At 40.1% G+C, this 18,287-nt stretch overlaps 1 protein-coding gene across 17 annotated transcripts in view; it reads right to left on the bottom strand.

Moving 5' to 3' along the window:
* Positions 1–15,602: 15,602 nt before the first annotated feature.
* The window catches only part of PTPRC (protein tyrosine phosphatase receptor type C), a 63,036-nt gene continuing 60,351 nt past the window's right edge, over positions 15,603–18,287 (bottom strand). For all 17 annotated transcript variants that reach the window (XM_082052243.1, XM_082052233.1, XM_082052244.1 and 14 more), the window contains 2 exons: positions 17,661–17,796; positions 15,603–16,862 (listed from right to left, as the gene is read on the bottom strand). In XM_082052243.1, coding sequence (XP_081908369.1) covers positions 16,590–16,862; positions 17,661–17,796 — 409 coding nt within the window. In that variant the 3' untranslated portion in view covers positions 15,603–16,589. The remainder of the gene's footprint in view (positions 16,863–17,660; positions 17,797–18,287) is intronic.

Below are 18,287 nucleotides of genomic sequence, written 5' to 3'. Positions count from 1 at the left end.
TTTACACAGGGAGGTTTTCACAAGCATACATATTGCAGTGAAAGCAAACTTATCCTGAATGCACAGGAAGAGCAACTTTACCCTAAATGTGCAGCAAAAGCCCTTAAAATCTGAGAGTCCACATCACCTTCAGGCAAGAAGGAACTCTCCCCTTCCCGTTGCTCCCACCACACACACAGCTACTTCTAGAGCAAGTCAGGGCTGTAGGAGATGACACAGAAACAACTCACCTGAGTGCATCAGTTCTTTCCTGTGATGTTGCCCAAGACCTTCCCCAGAGGGTTTGCTTCTGTCTGGAGACTGTCCCTGTACAGCTTCTGCCGAGGGGAAGGTTCTGGAACTGGGCTGGGCACAGGTGCAGCCCCTCAGCCCAGCCCAAGTGCAGCCCCTCAGCTGGCTGGGGATAGCTGCCCTCAGGGCCAGGCCATGTTGCAAATCTTTGCTGAAGCTACTTCTCCAGTTCCTTTGCATGGGGGATAAGGGCTGGAGGGAGCTGCTTTCTGAGTAGCCCTAGGCTGGTGTGCTTGGTGGGTGCTGCTGAGGGCTCCCCAAGGCACAGGGCTGCTGTGGGTTTGGTGCGCATCAGTGCCTGGGGTCGGGCATCATCCAGGGCATGCTGTGTGGGTCAGGCCTGCCCTCCTCACAGTGGCTGCAGGGAGATGGCTTCTGTCCCCACCTGGGCAGGGGAGATCTTGCAGAACTGGACCATTTGCCTGAAGTGCCCAAACATGAGCAGTCTGCAGGGACTGGCTGAGCCACCAGGCTCCTCCACGTACAGCCTTCTGAGAGGGGAAAATGCCCAGGACATGCCCTTGACTGACTGCAAGGGGGTTGATTTTTTTAAAGGCAATTAAAAACCTTAATGTCTTCCATGCTGCAAACTGCTTAAATGCTGTATCACTACCTGTGCTGCTCCTCCAACTCCTGCCAGCTGTTCCGTAGTGGCCAGCTAATGCTGGCTGATGAGCATGTGCTTTCACAAAGGGACTTCACTTCTGACATGAAACAGAAAAAAAAAGAAAAAAATGCACAGTAGTTCATGGGTAGAGTGGGTTGCTAAAAAGTTTCAGAGCACTTTTTGATTCACGCAGACATTGAATTTCACCTCCTGATGTCATGCCTACAGGGATTTTTTGTGTGTGGCGTGATCAGTCTTTTGAGTTGCAGTAATTCTTAGTTAAGTACATAAAGAATCTGCTTTGCCTGGCAGCTCTATCCTACTGTGACTTTAAAAAGTATCAATTCAAAAATTTTTGAGCACTGCAAAGAATTCAGAATGTTTCTGCTCCTAATAGTCAACATCTGTCTAGAAAACATATCAATCATATGATCGCAAACAGCTGTTGCATTAGACTTTTAATCAGCCATGATTTTCAAAAGAGACAAAGAATGTTGGAAGGGATGATGGAAAGTTATTGCAGAGAATGCCCTACTTGAGAACTCCAAAATCCAGTTTGAGGGAGACAGAACTTTACCAGGCACTGTAAAAACTCTTCATGTATAACATATTATGTTAGAAACAGACTGATATAAATAGAAATAAAATACTCAGGCACAATACACATACAAACAAAAGTGTAAAAAGTGCTCCGGGCAGGTATTTTGTTATTAAATATAAAAGGTATATATCACTAGCTTGCACAGATTCCAAAAAATAAAGTTGTTGCCCAGCAGTCCATTTTCTCTTCAAGTTCCATAAATCCCATTAATGAGGGGTTATGAAGCCTTATGGGAAACACAACATATCCCTTTACATAGAAAATGTTGTTGTCTAAAAATGGCCATTTTCTCGTCTCACTAAAGTCAGTGTAAATCTCCATTAGCTCTGCTGGATTCAGGAGACATTACAAGGTATCTTCTGACTTATTTTTAATAGAACATGCCAATTTGAAATAGTAATATGACTACTCCATGTTATCTGTCTGCCATAAAAACACAAGACTGAATAAAAGAAATGCCACATATAATTGCTTTGTTTTACAAAAAAAATCCCAAACTCCTGACACTCAGCTATTAAAAACAGCTTCATAAAGTACTAGAAGGGATATATCATGCAAACCCTTTAAAATACCTTTGAGTCCAGAGCCTTAGGGCATCCTAAACACACCCACACTGGGAACATTGGGCATGGTGTTTTCTCCACAGTCAGCCTGCATAAGCTTTTCTAGTCTTTGACTTCATCCTGACTCATCTCCCAACCCTGGCCTGACTTAATGTTCCCTGCTGACCCCTTTTTTCCTGGGAACAGGGGCTGGATGTCCTGCCAGCCCTTTCCCAGACTGTGGGCGCCTGCAGCAGAGGTGAATGGTGCAAAGGCTGGTCCAGCTGCTTGGTACCTGTCATCTCTGTGTGAGGGGTAAATCCTTAGCTCCTGGGAGCCAAGGTCCCAGGGCAAACAGTCAACAAACATGACAATAATCAGCAAGTGACATAAACTTCAGGCTGCTGGAGAGGGCACGCTGCAGCCCTCACTCTGCCTGCCTTTGCCTCCTTCTTATCTGGTTATTCTTGCTGTGCCTGACTGCAGTTCAAGCTCAAAACACCAGGAATAGCAAAGGCATTTGGTTTGAAGAAAGCCTCTGTGTGATGGGCAGGGCAGATACAGGATAAAAGTGTATCTTAGAGCAGAAAATGAAGTTATTCTGTCACACCATGGTTTGTGTGTACATCTAAAGGAATAACCACGGAATCAGGAGGTTCTGCAAGCCTGACACAGACACCAGAAACAGTCACTCAGGACAAGCGTGATCTAGAAAGTATATAAGAGGAAAGATTAGGACCCAGAAGTCCTCTGCCTAGCTGAGGCAACATTAGTAAATGATTTTTATTTAAGTGGTTAGAGACACACAGTGGATTGTAATTTCATTTCTGATGATGTTTCTTCCCCAGAAAACACCACAGATACAGATTCCAAGTATTGCTCGAATACCACCTGAAACTTATTGCACATTGCAAGCCATCATTCGAAAGACAGATGGAAAAGTCATGGGAATGAGTATTCCCTTGTCCTTCAGAGGTTTTTCACACAGGCCCTAAATAACATGTGTTTCCAAAGTGTTCCCAGACACAATTTTAATTAATACTATAAATCAGATTCATAAATCAATAAAGCTTGTAGAATTACATAAGTGTGGAGTACTGAATGATTGTAAAAGAAAAAAAATAAAATTAAATCCACAACACTGGAGTTCAAGCCTGATTAACATGGAGCTACATTATGTGTTCTGCCTGGCTAGCCAGAGTTCTGGTACCAGCACCAGATATTCCAGATGTGACCTGGACACCTTCCATTTCAGAGGTCTGAGTCTTACCATTTTCACTGGCCTTGATGCCCTGCTTTGTGAATGACTCAGCACTTTATAATTAAAATACTTCTTTAATGTGCAAGAAAACTTTTTTTTTAAAAAATCAGTAGCATGAATCTCATAGCTTCAGATGCCATTGGGGACTGCCTGTTAAAAAGAAAATAACCAAACTGAGCACCATTTTAACCTTTTCATAATAAACGTTGCCAATAATAAGTCAACCGGTAAAATATACATCCTTGAATGCTGCCTCAGTGTTTCCTTAAAACCCTCTCTTAATATTTGGCATCAGAAGTTCTACGTTTTCTTTTCAACCCTTAGTTAAAATTCAGAGAGAATTTCCAAATGAAAAAAATGAGAAAAAAAAAAATCAAACATGAAACAGTTCAATGTTTTCTTAGCAAGATACCTACAAGCTATTAAGAAATGCACAAAGATCTAGTTTCTTTTATGTCATGTTCCAAAATGTTCTACCACTGCAGATCATTGGCCACTAACTAAAAGGAGCAGAGTAGTAAAGTTGACAGAAATTCTTGAAAGTCATGCTTCGTTTCCTCTTCGGTTCTGCAAAGCAGCCCCCGTGAAATCAAAAATTTTCTCAGGCATTGATCAGTCACATTCAGGAAAGAAAATCCTATCATCTCTTTGGTTCTGTTACAGTAAGAAACTGATCCAGAAATGAAAACCAAGGTAGCACTCAGAAAAGAAAAATAATAGGAGAGTGTGTGTTTTTTCCTAGTGCAATTAACATTATTCTAAAATATATCAAAAGAAAAGCAAATACAGGAAGACAGGAATTCCATACTAAACCAGATCCAAGAACCACCATCTAAGACAAAAAGCTTGACATGGAAATGAAGAAAATTCTGTACTAGGAAAGTATGAGATGATTGTTTCACTCCCTCTATTCCTGTTTCTTAAATCACATCACTTGATTTGAACCCCATTGTATCTGGAAGTCAGTTGTGTTTTCCCTGCTAATGGGCATTGCTTTGCACATGTATCCCAACTGACCTTCACTTCTGCTTACAGTCCCCTGTTCTTCTTGACACTTAAGTCTCCATATTCAGCAAGAAATTAGAATTGCTTTTTAGCTGTTAGTACTCACTAATAGTCATCTTGGTAATTTGTTACACCTGAGTTGCCAACACTCTGAACCACATGTCTCTGACAGCCTCTTAATTTAGGTGTGTTCTCAAGAAAAGCATGTTCCAACAGCTCTTTCACTCTCCACAGTTCCTGCCTGCCTGCATTAACGATACGAATCAGCACTCCTGTTAACATGTCTCCCCATTAGTGTTGCTTCTCATAAAAATGTTTAGGTTTTAATATTTTTTTTTTTTAACACAGAATTAGTACACCACATTTTTGCACAGAAAAATGTGGACATTATCTGCTACTTTCTGAGCTATTTAAATCTTATGTCGTGTTTCCCCAGACATTTATAGTTGAAATCTTCAGTTTTGGATTTTTATTCCATTAACTGAATCGAAACAGACATGTAAATATCATGGATAGCTCTGAAAGTCCTAATTCCTGTTCTGTACTTATCCTGTCAGACTGCTACAGCATCCACCCCTAAGTGCTTTATACTACAGCAGCAGCTGCATGGCCTGTATAACTATATTGAAGTGTCAGCTATGAAACACAGACTTTGTTGTAGGATTGAGATATAACTGTATAATGTGAAGATTAGCCTTCCAGAGCTACTTCTCCTTACTGATCCCATCAGTTAAAGGCATGTGTATATAAAACACGTTCTCTTACTCACATTTATGTCCTGCTTCCTCTTTGATTCCCATAAAAGAAGATGCATAACAGTATTTTTTTTTCTTGATAAATTCACAGTCTTTCAATGCTTTTTTTTAATCTCACAATCACTTAACACTATTTAAAAGTATTATATTGCTCAATTTCCAAATAGCCTTTGTGTCTTATTTCCCAGAGTGACTTGCCCATAATCACACACGAAGACCAGGGCAAAGGAGCTAAGTCTCCATCAGTGTTCACTGGTGGGAATACACCTCTCCCAGTGAGTCTTCTTTCCTCAAACTTGGAGTTACTGGCAATAGCAGCTCTGATCCGAGAGAACCCTATTAGATGAAAGGCTCATGTTACCTCGAGAGATCTTAACAGCATATTATGTTCCCAAATTCATTTATCCTGGAAGTTAATGCATGTGAATGTATGTACTTTACAACTTCAGAAATAAAATACAGACATACCGTTTGTCAAACATTCATTTAAAGGATTCCGTTAAAATAGAATCTAATTATTATAGACTAGTGAGTGTACGGATCAATCTTAGAGATTTCTACGTTGATATATACCTCTTGTGTTCCTACTTCTGCTTCCATTCTTAATATTTGTATGTGCATATGAGATGGGAAAGGGAACTGCTTTACTACATCTTCTTTTGCTGAATTAATAGAGAATGGCTTTTCAAGCAATCATACTCACACTCTTGCTTCTCTTGAAGCTATACCAAAAAAGGAAAAGCATGAAAGTAAAACTACCTGTTTTAAATACAGCCTTGTACATGTGAATTTGAGACAACTGACCTAATAAACAGTATGATCTGGCACTCATTTAAGTCAGTACAATTTTCTCAGCACTGACAGCACTTTCATATTGCTCCAAATAAACTCACTTAGGTACCAGGCACTATAGCTGCTCTGTCTTTGCAGCCTGCCCGGGAGAATCTGTCCTGCCTCTCAGCCAGGCTAATTAGTTCTGATGAGGCTGCTGGAGCAACATTTCTCCACTGCGTCTGGTTCATGGCTCCAGCCTCACTGGTTCAGCGTTGTCTGAAGAGCTCCTATGCTGTGTGCAGCTGTACAACACTCTCAGATACCTGCATTTCAGTGAACATACACTGTAGGCTTTTGATAACATGCAGGCTTTTGATAGGTTTGCCCCAGTGATAAGGGGGATCAAAGGAAACTGCAAACCAGTATGCAACTTCTTACTTTCATTTTCTTCTCAAAGAGTTAATTTCAGGTACATCCAGGAGACCGTTAAAGGTTTGGCACCTAATACCATGTTCTCCTCATCCAAGGCAACAAGAATTAAATAAGCCTCTGCTTAATTTGTGCAGAAAAAGCAAAGTCTATTTAATTTAGTAATACATTCTTGTTAGTTTTTTAATCTGGGGGTAAATGATGGTAAAATTTAGTGCTCTTAAAAATGAGAGATTAATCCTGGCCAGAGCAAGATTTGGTGCAAGGAGTCCCTGTGTGACCCTCCTGCCCAGCTCTGTCAATGCACCTCAGACAGGGGTGGCAGGGAAACATGGCTGCTGTCCCAGTACGGGACCTCTGCTGAGGGGAGAGTGACAAATCTGCTCAAAACCTCAATGGTTTGCATGACTGCAAATAGGTTTCAAGCCCCCCAAACCAGCACATTTAATTACACTTTCCTGTTGCCCAACTCTGACACTGTAACAGGTACTTGTGTGTTCTCCAATTATGCTCATATAATTGGCCCTATCCAAAAAAAAAACCAAACATGGCAGAAGTTGTATCTGTGATGATGGTTTTCAGGATTTTTTATTACATGCCAATTTTTAATCTACTGGACTGAATATATAATAACAGAAGCCATTTCTAAGAGGAAATTCATCTTGCCTCTTGCTTTGATCTTTTACACGCACAAAAAAATCTCAAGTAACAACTGATGCAGGGGAAGAGAGCATTGAAAAACAAATAGGTGTAAGCCTCTGAAAAACAGTATAACCAGGTCAAGAGAAATTTCCCATTTGCTGTTCAAATTGTGTGCCTGTTTTGCCAAGGAATCAAGAATAACCACATACAGTGTCTCCACTATCTGTGGCTGGCAGGGACCTTATCACTGAACCAAACTAGTGGGAAAGCAGATTCTTTAAGACCCATTGAGACCATTTAGACCATTAATACCCATTTAAGAGCGGGGTCCAGATAAAACTTACTACTTGTACCTTTTTTTTCTTAAAGAAGCAGAATGTGAAAGGGAATACTGAGTCCACCACAAACGTGCCCTGTGCTGTTCTCCACTTACAAGGCAGCAGAATCCAAGAACTGGATTGTTTCAAGGAAAAGTAGTGTGACAAATGCACATTTTTATACAGATGACCTCTGTTTTCCCCTTGGTTTTGGGGAGAAGAAAGAGCGTATTACAGGAGGGAAACTTTCTGCGTAGAGGCAGTATTTGTGAGCATCAGTATCTCTGATACTGATGGGCATTAGAAAAATATATATTGAATGTAATCTATTCATTCTTGCTTCTCTTATTTAAGCCCCAACTTACTGCACAGCAAAATAATTGGAAATAATCCCTCTAATTTCAGTTGATATAGGACAGAGTCCCAGCTCAGAAGAATGGTGTGATCATATTGACATCACTGGACACTTTTAAGTAACATTGCAAAACCAGTTTGTCCATGGAACTGCTTTCCCCATGCTCATAATGTGCTTTGTGAAGCAAAAACCCACCCTGGAAAAACTCAGGGAAAGCTGTAACTCAGGGAATTGCTTACGCATTATCCTATTGGGTAAAAAAATAATTGTTTTTTTTCAGGAGAATGTGAAATGCATTGGGTTTAAAAAGCTCTTGGCTTATATAACAGATGCCAAAGGCCAGCCTATTCATTAGCCAAGACATAAAAGTAAAAAGGCTGCTCCAAGGCCTGGAGGCAACACAGTTTCTTGAGCTGCGCTTTATAACAGCTGCCCTCCAAAGTCTGGTTAACGTCATCAAAAATGCTCTTTAACAGAGGACTAAGATGATGCCGTTACTGTCACAATGTCCCCTCTTTGGACAGAAAAGGACATATTCAGTTTCCAGTCTCCTTTCCAGTGCTGAACTCTGACACACTGGGCTCCTCCTTTACCTCAAAGTACTCAGAGCAGGAAAATTTGCTCTTTTCTTCTTTAATATAAGCTTCTCCTCTCTGTAGTCCTTGATAAACAATTGATGCTTAGATATTTATGGTAATATGTACTGCTGGCCCTGTGTAGCTCAGTCCTCTGTGATGAAGCTGCCTTGACCATTTGAGGATCAGGGGGCAGCCTTAAGTGTGCTTCTGTTTTTCAGGACAAGGGAAATCAGTACAAGGGAGCAAATGTAGTGAACAAGTTCCATCCTATCAAATAATTCTATTAATTTGCTGTAGAAATTATTAATGTGTTCCGCAACTTTTCCCTTAAATGCTGCTATACAATTATATAACTGACTAAAAAATCTTCATCACTAAATCTGGTGTGCCCTTTTCCACGTTAGAAGTCCATCAGAACAGCCAGGCACCTGCATTTATTCCTTGCACACAGGCCATTCCCTACTGTGGAGGCACATCCCATTCCAGCTTCAGGACTGGGCTGCTCAGGCCGCCTTCTAATGGCCCCTTCCATGCGATCTGTGCCTGTGAACCACTTCAGAGGAGCCTTCGGCACACAGTTGTAGCTGTTCGGAGCAGTTACCATCACACGGTCACTCGCTTGTGTTTGTGATGTCTCTCAGCCAAGAGTGTCAGGTTGCAGGGGAAGGTACTGGCTGGGATGTCTACTGTAGATCAAGCTCTTGCCAAGGAAACCTGAACAAACCTTACAAAAATATTCACTCCTTCCTATTTATCTTAGATTCTTGAAGTTATAACTATTTAATTTATCAGACTTGATTTGCTGAACTATTTACCTTGGATGCTGTTGTACTTGATGGTTTTGAGCAAAGAAACGACTAATTCATAATGACAGTTGGATGAAAAAAATCGCAGCACCAGGAATTAAACTAAACAAACTCTTGATTTATTTATATTTTTAGCTACAAGCAAAAGCTTGAAGTTAAGTAATGGAGTGCTAGATGCAATTTAAAAAACACAGTGCAGAAAGGAACCAAAGCAAAAGTCCATAAATACAAGGAAAATCATACCCTTTTCTCCATCCAAATACTTTGGAGGAAAAAAGGGAGAAGAGATTGAAATGGCTGTTGAACAGCATCTGTGTGATGACTCCTGAGCATTTATTTAGAAAAAGAGCATATGCGTGTGGGGCCACCTCAGTTCAAGCTACCTGTCTCCTTCTCCAGTAGTGCCTCCTTCTAGGAGCATCCTGCCATGCAGCAGCTTCAAGGTCTTTAACACTCAAAATGGCAAAGACCACAAAATTGCTGGAGCCAAAACTTAACCACCTGTTTATGCTGTAGCCTGTCGTGAATTGTGATGTTGTCTGCATACATACATCTATTTGGACAAGGGATCTTTTCCTTTTTGTTTGGGTGTAGGCAAGAAAAAAGGAGGAGTAACTGGTATCCCAACTCTCCCGTTTGTCAAAAAGAGAGAGACATCTCTCAGAAAACAACAGCAATTATACAGCACATTATATAGCTTTATCCTTCAACAAGAGACCAGAAAATAAGATGTGGTGCTTGTTAATACACTTCTGTGCAGCAGTGCAGAGTTCATGACCTCAAGGTATACTCAATTAGGAATTCAAAATTAGCAAGCATGAAACTGTGACTCACAAAACACTGTCAGAAATCTTTTCCTAAAAGATGTTGAGAACAAGATGTTTGGTTTGTGGCTATTTCTTTCCTATCTTGCCTAAGATGAACTTTCAAAATAATAACTCAGGTGACCAGATGACAGGAGGATTCATTTAGGATGCAGAAGATGCAGATGTAGTTCATAGAGTAGAACAGGCCCTTGAATGAAAATCTACATGAGTATCCTATCTGTAAGTCAATGAACTCTGCTAACTTGCTTTTCTCTCACCTCTATATATTTAACTCTTAACTTGAAATTCTGCACAGTCCATCATAAACTGATAATTTTTATAAACAAAATTGCAAGTTTTAGTCCAAATATTCAGTTGGCACTCAGTCTGTGGCATTGATTTTACAAGGGTCAATGGTTTCCCTATCATCTAAACAAATAAGATTAAAAAGATCAGCAGTCTTCGGAAACAGTAAAGCAGAGCCCATGGAATCATGCACTGTGATACAACAGCTCAGCTGCTGAGACATTTTGCTGACATCTCCTACCTTACCGACCTGGTATGAGAATGTCGCAGGCTCCAGCAAATGCCACACAGTGACAAGTAATCAACCTCCACAATGCCTGGCCATATGCCATGGGCACTTTACACAGCCAGTAGCTCCAAAGTAGAGTCCAAGGTCATGAGAAAAGAAGATGTAAGAGAAAGTTGTATCTTGCCACAGACCAGGAGATGAGAGGCATTAAGGAGCGGAGCCCTGTCTTGACTTGCTGTGCTGTAGGTCTACCTGCAGCTGGCTGTGCTCGCAGCTGACCCTGACTCACCACCAGGACTCCTTGGCCTCAGTCCTGCTTCGGTGCTTTTGCAGTTTGCCTGGCGAGCAGTGGACTGCTGTCTGATGCGGTCACTGCCAGCAGACCTGCTCTGCTCACCTTGCATGGGCACCGTGGGACTGTGTCCGTGCGGCGCTGTCCCTCCCCTGGCGCTGGGCTCCGCTCCCCGGGCAGGGCAGGGCAGGGCAGGCCCAGCCGCTCTGCTGCTTCTGGCACCCGGGATGGGGAAGGGGCAGAAGGATGGGCCAGCGGGCTGGGGCGGGAGGGGAAGGCAGTTGCAGAAAACAGATAGCTCTTCAGCTGAATGTTCTGAATAAGAAGAAAACCTAGAAACTTGGTATAAATATTCAAATAGGAAGACGCCACTGTTCAGGGACTGAAGCAAGAGCTACAAAAGGAAAAGTCAGAGACTTCGACTAATGGGACTATGGAGATGAGAGTAGGGTTATCTGCTGAGGGAGCTGCGAGCCTTGTCTGACCTGTGCGACCGCAGGAATCTTTACACCATGACTGGAGTGGGATAAGGCATTAGTTGACAGTGGAAATGCCTCTCTTTCTTTGGAAGGTGACATAACTCCTTATGGAATAATTTATTAATGCCATTTAAAGAATTGTATTCCTGTTCTGGGAGAATTTTATGTTAAATCTATACATTTAAGTCAGAAATTCAAGTTATTGCTGAATAGAAGTTATAAGAAGAAAGCAGCATAGAAGAAGGAAATACTTAATGATACTGAACTGTTCTAGTCTTGAAGTGGTTTTGCTGACATGTTATATTAAAAATGATATATTTAAATATTTCAGAAAAGAGCAGGAGTAAAAGGAAGTACAGTGCTGAACTTAGAACAAGATATTGTTATATTGTTATTTGCAAAATGACATATTAACACTAGTAAAATAGGATTAAAATGATTATTTCTTACTTAAAAAAAAAAAAAGACACTTCATGCCAAATGTCTGCGTTTGGCAAGAACTCTGTCTTCCAATGGTAACTGTCTATTGTATTTTTTTTAACCATTTTTCTCTGCAGTTGAACACGCACATTGACTTTTATTGCAACATCAAGAGAGCTGACAAAGAAATTTTAGTTGCCAGTGATCCCAGCATCTATTTAGTCTGTGACAACACGAGCTCTCTGTATGCATGCAGTCTTCTGTACCTCATCTGTAGTTTATCTTTTACCAATTCATTTTTGAAAACACAATCCAATATTGTCTCAGTTCTGTATTGCCCCACAAAAAAGTTAGCACAGGCCCACCACATCATCCTTGTTTCTCTCATTTTTCTTTTTTAAACTGGGCAGCTCAACGACTCATCGATTTCTGGTTGGGAATGTGATCTCACACTTCAGGCTACGAACGACGCACATGCACACACACTCTGAACTAGTGCTTGGACTTGGACAGATACAGTCTCTGCAGCGCTATATACACAAATGTAATTTTTGTTACTTCAAATGGTTCCTGTTGCTGAAATGGAGCATTGCGAGAGTGCTCTGAACAGAGTAAACGGCACTGGAAGAGTTTCAGCACAGCCTGGCGGGTAAGCTCTGAAAATACACCAGGTCCACCCCAAGGACTCTATGGAATATGGATGTGTGCAAGCTCTGGGTCTCAGCTCACTGCCAGGCGAGGTCAGGCCCAGAGCTTTCATCTCCAAACCCAAAAATTTGATACAGAGTGCTAAAATTGGGCCAAAGTAAACTTCCTTTTTATTTTTTCCTCTGTATGTTAAGACAGTCACGCTGATGACTAACATTAGTACTGCCAGCCACGGCAGTGTGTGCAGCTGTGGGATTCCAGAAACAACCCAGCTGTAAACAGTTAGATGTTATTTTCAAAAATTCAGTAATATTAGGCATGGCTGATGCTGACAATCCTGAGTCTGAGGACATAACTATTTTATAAAACCCTGTTTTTCACTGAGGTTAAAACAATGAGACCAATATTTTTAAATAATTTGTACTAAGTAACCTTACTAAACAATTCTTTTTTGTCCCTAGAAAGCAGATCTTTTAGTATAAACTTTCTTACTACTTTTGTAGTCATCATCTTCCTTTCATTTGCATTGAAAAGAAAGATTGACTTACGAAGCCTTTGCACAAAACCTTATTTCTGCATTGCTGTGCCTTTAAAATTATTGGTTTCTGTTCTTCAGAAAACACATTTTTTCTGAACTAGAGCTCATGCATATAGAAATGTGCTGTACTCTGCAACTGAAACTTTACTTTTCTTCTATTTTGTTTTTTTCCTTGTCTGAAACACAGCACACTGGTTCTTGGCAAACGGTTGCTTTATGTATGAAAAAATAGCTGTGGTACAGCTGCGCGGAGCCCTCAGGGAATTTCTGATGTTCTTTTAGAGGCAATCTGGAGAATGTACAACATCAAAAAAACTGGGCCTTTACAAAAGCAAGATGCCTTGTCAAAGAGATAAGCATAGCTACTGGACAGTTTTTCTGAGGAATGTTAAATAAAGGATATAATTTCCAGCTTAATGAGACACCTGTCTGAAGCCACTATTCTTCTTACTTTCTTTACCAACTCACATAAATGGTTCATGATGTCTTTTTCTTTCCTTTATAGCTCCTAGCTTCCACACTGCCATGTGTCACAGACTCGCTATCCAGCTCTGCTTGTGCCTCTCATACAAGATTTACCAAAGGTTCCCAGTTTCACAGCAAAGCTGGAAACCCGCCATTTTCTGCACTCCTCTGGCAGATGTTCCCTCCAAGCAATGTCCCAACGGTGGCAGTGGGAAGTGGGGCAGGGGCAGGTGGGGACCTTCTTCATTGCAGAGCACAAGAAACTTACAAAAGTCCAAACAAAAGCAATACACAGTTCATTCTCCGCTGCAGTTACCTGACCAAGCAGAATCTTGTGGAGACTCTGGGATCCTTCCTCTCCCCATCTTCCCACACTGGATTCTGCTGACACATCATTATTGCTTTTCCATACTCACTTTTCCATCAGCTTCTACCCAGCAAACTGTGGGAGAAATCCAGCCCCTTTGGTCACATAAGCCCTTGATTACCTCAGTTTGCTACCCAAAGTCCTCTTGCAGCTGATCTGTTGCTTAGTTATTTTTATCCTGGATTCAGATTATAAAACACTTTTGAAAACCAGCTAACTCTTAGCTTGAGGCAGCTTAGCTCTACTTGAGAAAATAAATGTTTTGGATCTTACTTTGCATGTTTGCTTCTCAGGTTTTAGGCCATGCCAGGCATCCAGCCTCCTAAAACGTTGTTCCTGCCATAACAAAGCCAGAGTATTTTCCTAGCAGAGTTTATTAGCTTGAGCTTCATGCCTTACCTATGTTTCGCTGTGTTCCTGGGAGACATAAAATTAAGCCTACAGGGAATAAGCCAAGTGATTATGGAGCATCCAGCATAGTGAACTTCTACAAGCTCAGTGTCACCACCTGGTGGAGTTTTGAAATTCAACTGACAACAGAGAAGACCAAAAACATCCCTGAAACATACATACAGAGTTCCTAGAAGCAATCAGAACTTCTAAGCTGTGTTAAAACAGGCTCCCTCAATTGTCACACTGGGATTTAATGAGATTTAATTGCGCAAATTGTTAATTAATTTGAAAATAATTGAAAGCCAAGAGCTCAGTTTATCCCCTTGTGACTGTAAGGAACAAAAGTGGTTTACACTAAGCACATGAGGGCAGTTTTAATGTCAGGCTCTGTTTATCTTATTAGGCTAACAATGAAAACATGTATGATGCAAAATTTATCATGTTTCAGGACTTTTCTTTCCAAATACATGCACAAATCAAGTGTTAACCTGGCATGCATTTAAAAAAAAATGCATTCAAAATAACATTGAAATAATTCTAGAAAACATTTTAAGAAAAAAAACAAACAACAACAAACCACCCTAAAAAAAAAAACACGAAAAAAACCCACAAAAACCACAAACAAACAAAAAAACCAAAAACAAAACAAAACAAAAAAAAACCAAAACAAAACAAAAAAAAAAAAAAAACCACAAGCTTCCAGTATTTACAGCTCAGGTGCTGCAGGAGCTTAAAAAGCTGGAGAACCATTTTTCAAGGAAATGAAGAGTATTAGTGCCCTCAGATTTACACAAAATTAAAATGTTGGCAATATTTTCAGTTATTCATAAAAGTGTGACTAGTCTCTGTCTCCACATTCTTACAATAGGCAGATGCACTGACCTCTTTATTTTACTCCCTGAACTAGGTAGAGAGGCTTTACAGTGGCCAAATCTTAGAAGAAGAAATCAATTGCTCTCTGTCATCCAATGACCACCAGTAAGTCAATCTGCGTCTAAGGCTCTTTAACCTTTTGATCTTCATGGATATGTTAACTTTGCTATTTCGACATATTCCTCTAAAACAGACAACAGGTTTTGAGCATACAGTTTTTTTAGATTACCTTCACATTTAGCCTCAAGAGCTTTTCCTCCACAGGTTATTCCCTCAGCTTTGTTAGTTTATCACCTCACAGAACTTCAGTTGGAAAAGCAGCTGAGCTGCCAGTCGAGGGGAATCCCACTGCCTCGGTCCCTGTTTGCTGACATGTGTTCAAGCAAGACTGCCAGGAAGCACTTGTCTGAGCTGATAACTGTGAATGAAATACTTGATCTAGACTAACAGCAAAATTAAACTAATTTTTTAACCAAGTGCAACTGTACATGTTGTTTACATGGTCTACAAGTATTTTTGATTATGTTTTGTAAAGAGAAATCAGGAATATGCAGTGATTCAGGAGCACTGAATCTGCTGAGTGACTGTTCCTTCAATGACTTCATGCAAAAGAAAAATGAGTTTTCCTTCCTCTGTAATGAGAGAATCATGACACTTACCTGGCTTCACGCACAGTTTTATAAAAATTAAAAGGTGTGTTTTCCTACTGAAATTTGTAAATTTTTTCCATGTATGGGATAACACAAGACTGTGCATTTAGAAGAAAATGTTCGGTTTGCAGAGTCCAACAGAACAAAATAATTTCCACTTTGTTAACTACTAATTATTTTTTATTTTCTTCTAAAAACAGTGAGCTAAAATCCAGCAAGAAATGGTAAAAATAGCGCAATTGTAAGATACAAAACTTCATGATGAAAAAAAACAATCCTGTACCAATTAAAATCTACAAGGTTTGGAGGAAAAGCATCTAAGTATTTTCCAATTCTGAAAACAGTTCAGACGCATTCATGGAAGCCATCCCTTTAAATAACAGTAAGCTAAGAAACAGATGTGCAAGTGCACAGTATTGTAAGCTCTAAGAGTCAACAGAAAGAGTTTTTTATCAGAATCGTTGCAATCATTCAAACGCCAATCTCCAAACTCTTCTTGGAGTCGAACACTGAAACCTCAGATTAATATATGTGGAGCAACAAGGACACCTTGAGGCATGTTAGAAAAATGCAAAAATTTCTATTCCACATTGACACAGGAGAACATCCAGATTATTTGTAAATCTGAATTCCTTGGAATTGCCCCATGATGTAAACGGTAAACTCTTTGGCAAAGTCCCACAAGTTCCATGGAGTATTATTAAAGCAGTGCTTAGTCAGCACTCCTGAAATGCTGGCATATATACCTACCAACTGGGTTAATTTATATGCTAATAGTTTTGAAGAGAGACCTGTTTTTGCAACACACTAACCTTGTTGTTCTGAGTTGCTTTTCTCCTTGTTATAGAAGTAAAAAAAATTCCTTCCCACTGTCCAGCGTAGTATTACACTGTACATATTTTTAAAAGGAAAAATATAAAAATAGTGAAAAGGTTTCTGAAGAAGTATTAAATGCAAATCTACATAAAAATTCAACTTTCACAGTTCTTTGTCACTCTCTAAAAGTTTCAAGTATTTCTTTAAATTTGTACCTTTGAAAAATTGGTACCACAGTAAATGTTTTCTAAAAAAAGGTGTGAAGAGGAACAAATCTTATACTTCTTATATTAAGATTTTTGCACATGAAAAAGCACTTTTTTTTTTTCTTTTTAGTATAGCCTCTAAGTTAGAACTGGAGTTGTGGGGCCATTTGTAGAGCTTTCTGTTCCCTTAGTGCTATCTGCAGCATTAGAATCATCACATACTTCAGAAGGCTCATTTTCTGCCGCTGTTGATGGAGTAACGTCAATAGTGATCAAATCAGTTTCCTGATCTGTTTTTTCTACTTCATTGCAAAATTCAATTTTATCTTCCTGCTGGCTATTCTTCTTTATTTGTCCATTCTGAGCAGGGTAGGCACTGGCAATGGTGTCATACAGAAATTGGTAATGTTCCTTAAATATAAAGAGAAGAAGTTAGTATGAATGGAATGCTCAGAGCTCAAGACCAAACCCATTCTTTCTCTGTTTTCTTGAATTTTAGAAACATAACACATAGTTGAACATGTAAGACTGCATATTAAGCATATAAAACAGCTTCCACAGTTCCATGGGCATACAGAGCATTGCTTTTGCAGTTTATTCTGACTTCATGTGCATGTAATGTCTCTGTAACTACCTGCATCAAATGTTCCAAGTTGAGTCACTCAGTACCCTCGTCATCCACAAAGTATCAAAAATACCTCTTTTTAGAGTACCTAAGTTGTAAATAACACGTGTTGTAAGGAGTTTACGAGAGTGATCTATTAACCTGCCGCATACTGATGACTCATAGTTCTGGTTTGTTAGCAAATGCAGTGTTTGCCACAGAGACACAGTTTCCTGGGAGTGATTCAAACAAAACGAGTGGCTGCTACGCTGTGAAATGGGAGTTAGCCTCCTAACTGCAGAAGTTAAGGGACACTGTGCACGTATGTCCCTGAAGCAATGTCAGAGGCATCAATTCATGCCACTTGTAATTTTTTAATATGCACCTTCCCACAAAGGCATTGCAGAATTACAGCTCTGGGCATCTCACAGCCTCCTCCATTCTTATCAGTGATGGCCACTTCCCAAGGAGTGGTGAGCGGCTGTGAACATCCTGATTAGAATTAGTGTTCCGTATGCAGGAATGATGCATAAGGTTATGAGGATATTAGTAACCATCATAGGTAATCTCATAATTTCTTCTGGTAATTCACAAGATTTACTTACAAAGGTGGAGACCATTCCCAGCCTGGTGCGACGAAGAGATTTTACTACCTGGAAAACATCTATTACTTCTTCTATTTCTGCACTTTCCAAGAGGGTCATTAAAGCACAAAATACACCAGTCTGCTGTGATCCATCACTAGAAGATGATACAAAATGTACATTCAAATTTAACACACAAAATCAGTGAGTCCTCTGATTAAATGTTAGATACATTTTAAAGTCTACATAACGAATTACATTTCCAAAACATTTTTTACTGGACTGAAATTGTTACTATTAAGAATATCTGTACACGCAAGACACAGTTTATCTAGAGACTACCCAGATCTCAGATGGCTACCTAAGGGGAAAGAGAAAAGCTTCAGAGTTACAGTCTTAACAATTGTTTAGCAGGATTATCCTCCACTTTAGGTGGTATGCAAGCCTATTCCTGGAAATGGTCCTAAAAAAAAGTGGGCTTATGTACTGGAGCGAGAGATTAACCTAAAAGCTTTGCTAGATCCTCATTAGTAGTGTGCTACAAGAACACTCCAACCAAGCATTTCTTCCCAAAACATGTGTACCAGGCAGGAGCAGCCAGCTCTGACCACCTACTCCATGCTCACACTTGCTGAAGCATGTTCACTT

The sequence above is a fragment of the Streptopelia decaocto genome, assembly GCF_964273445.1.
Source record: "Streptopelia decaocto genome assembly, chromosome: 5".
Taxonomy (NCBI): domain Eukaryota; kingdom Metazoa; phylum Chordata; class Aves; order Columbiformes; family Columbidae; genus Streptopelia; species Streptopelia decaocto.
This window is presented reverse-complemented; position numbering and strand designations above follow the sequence as displayed.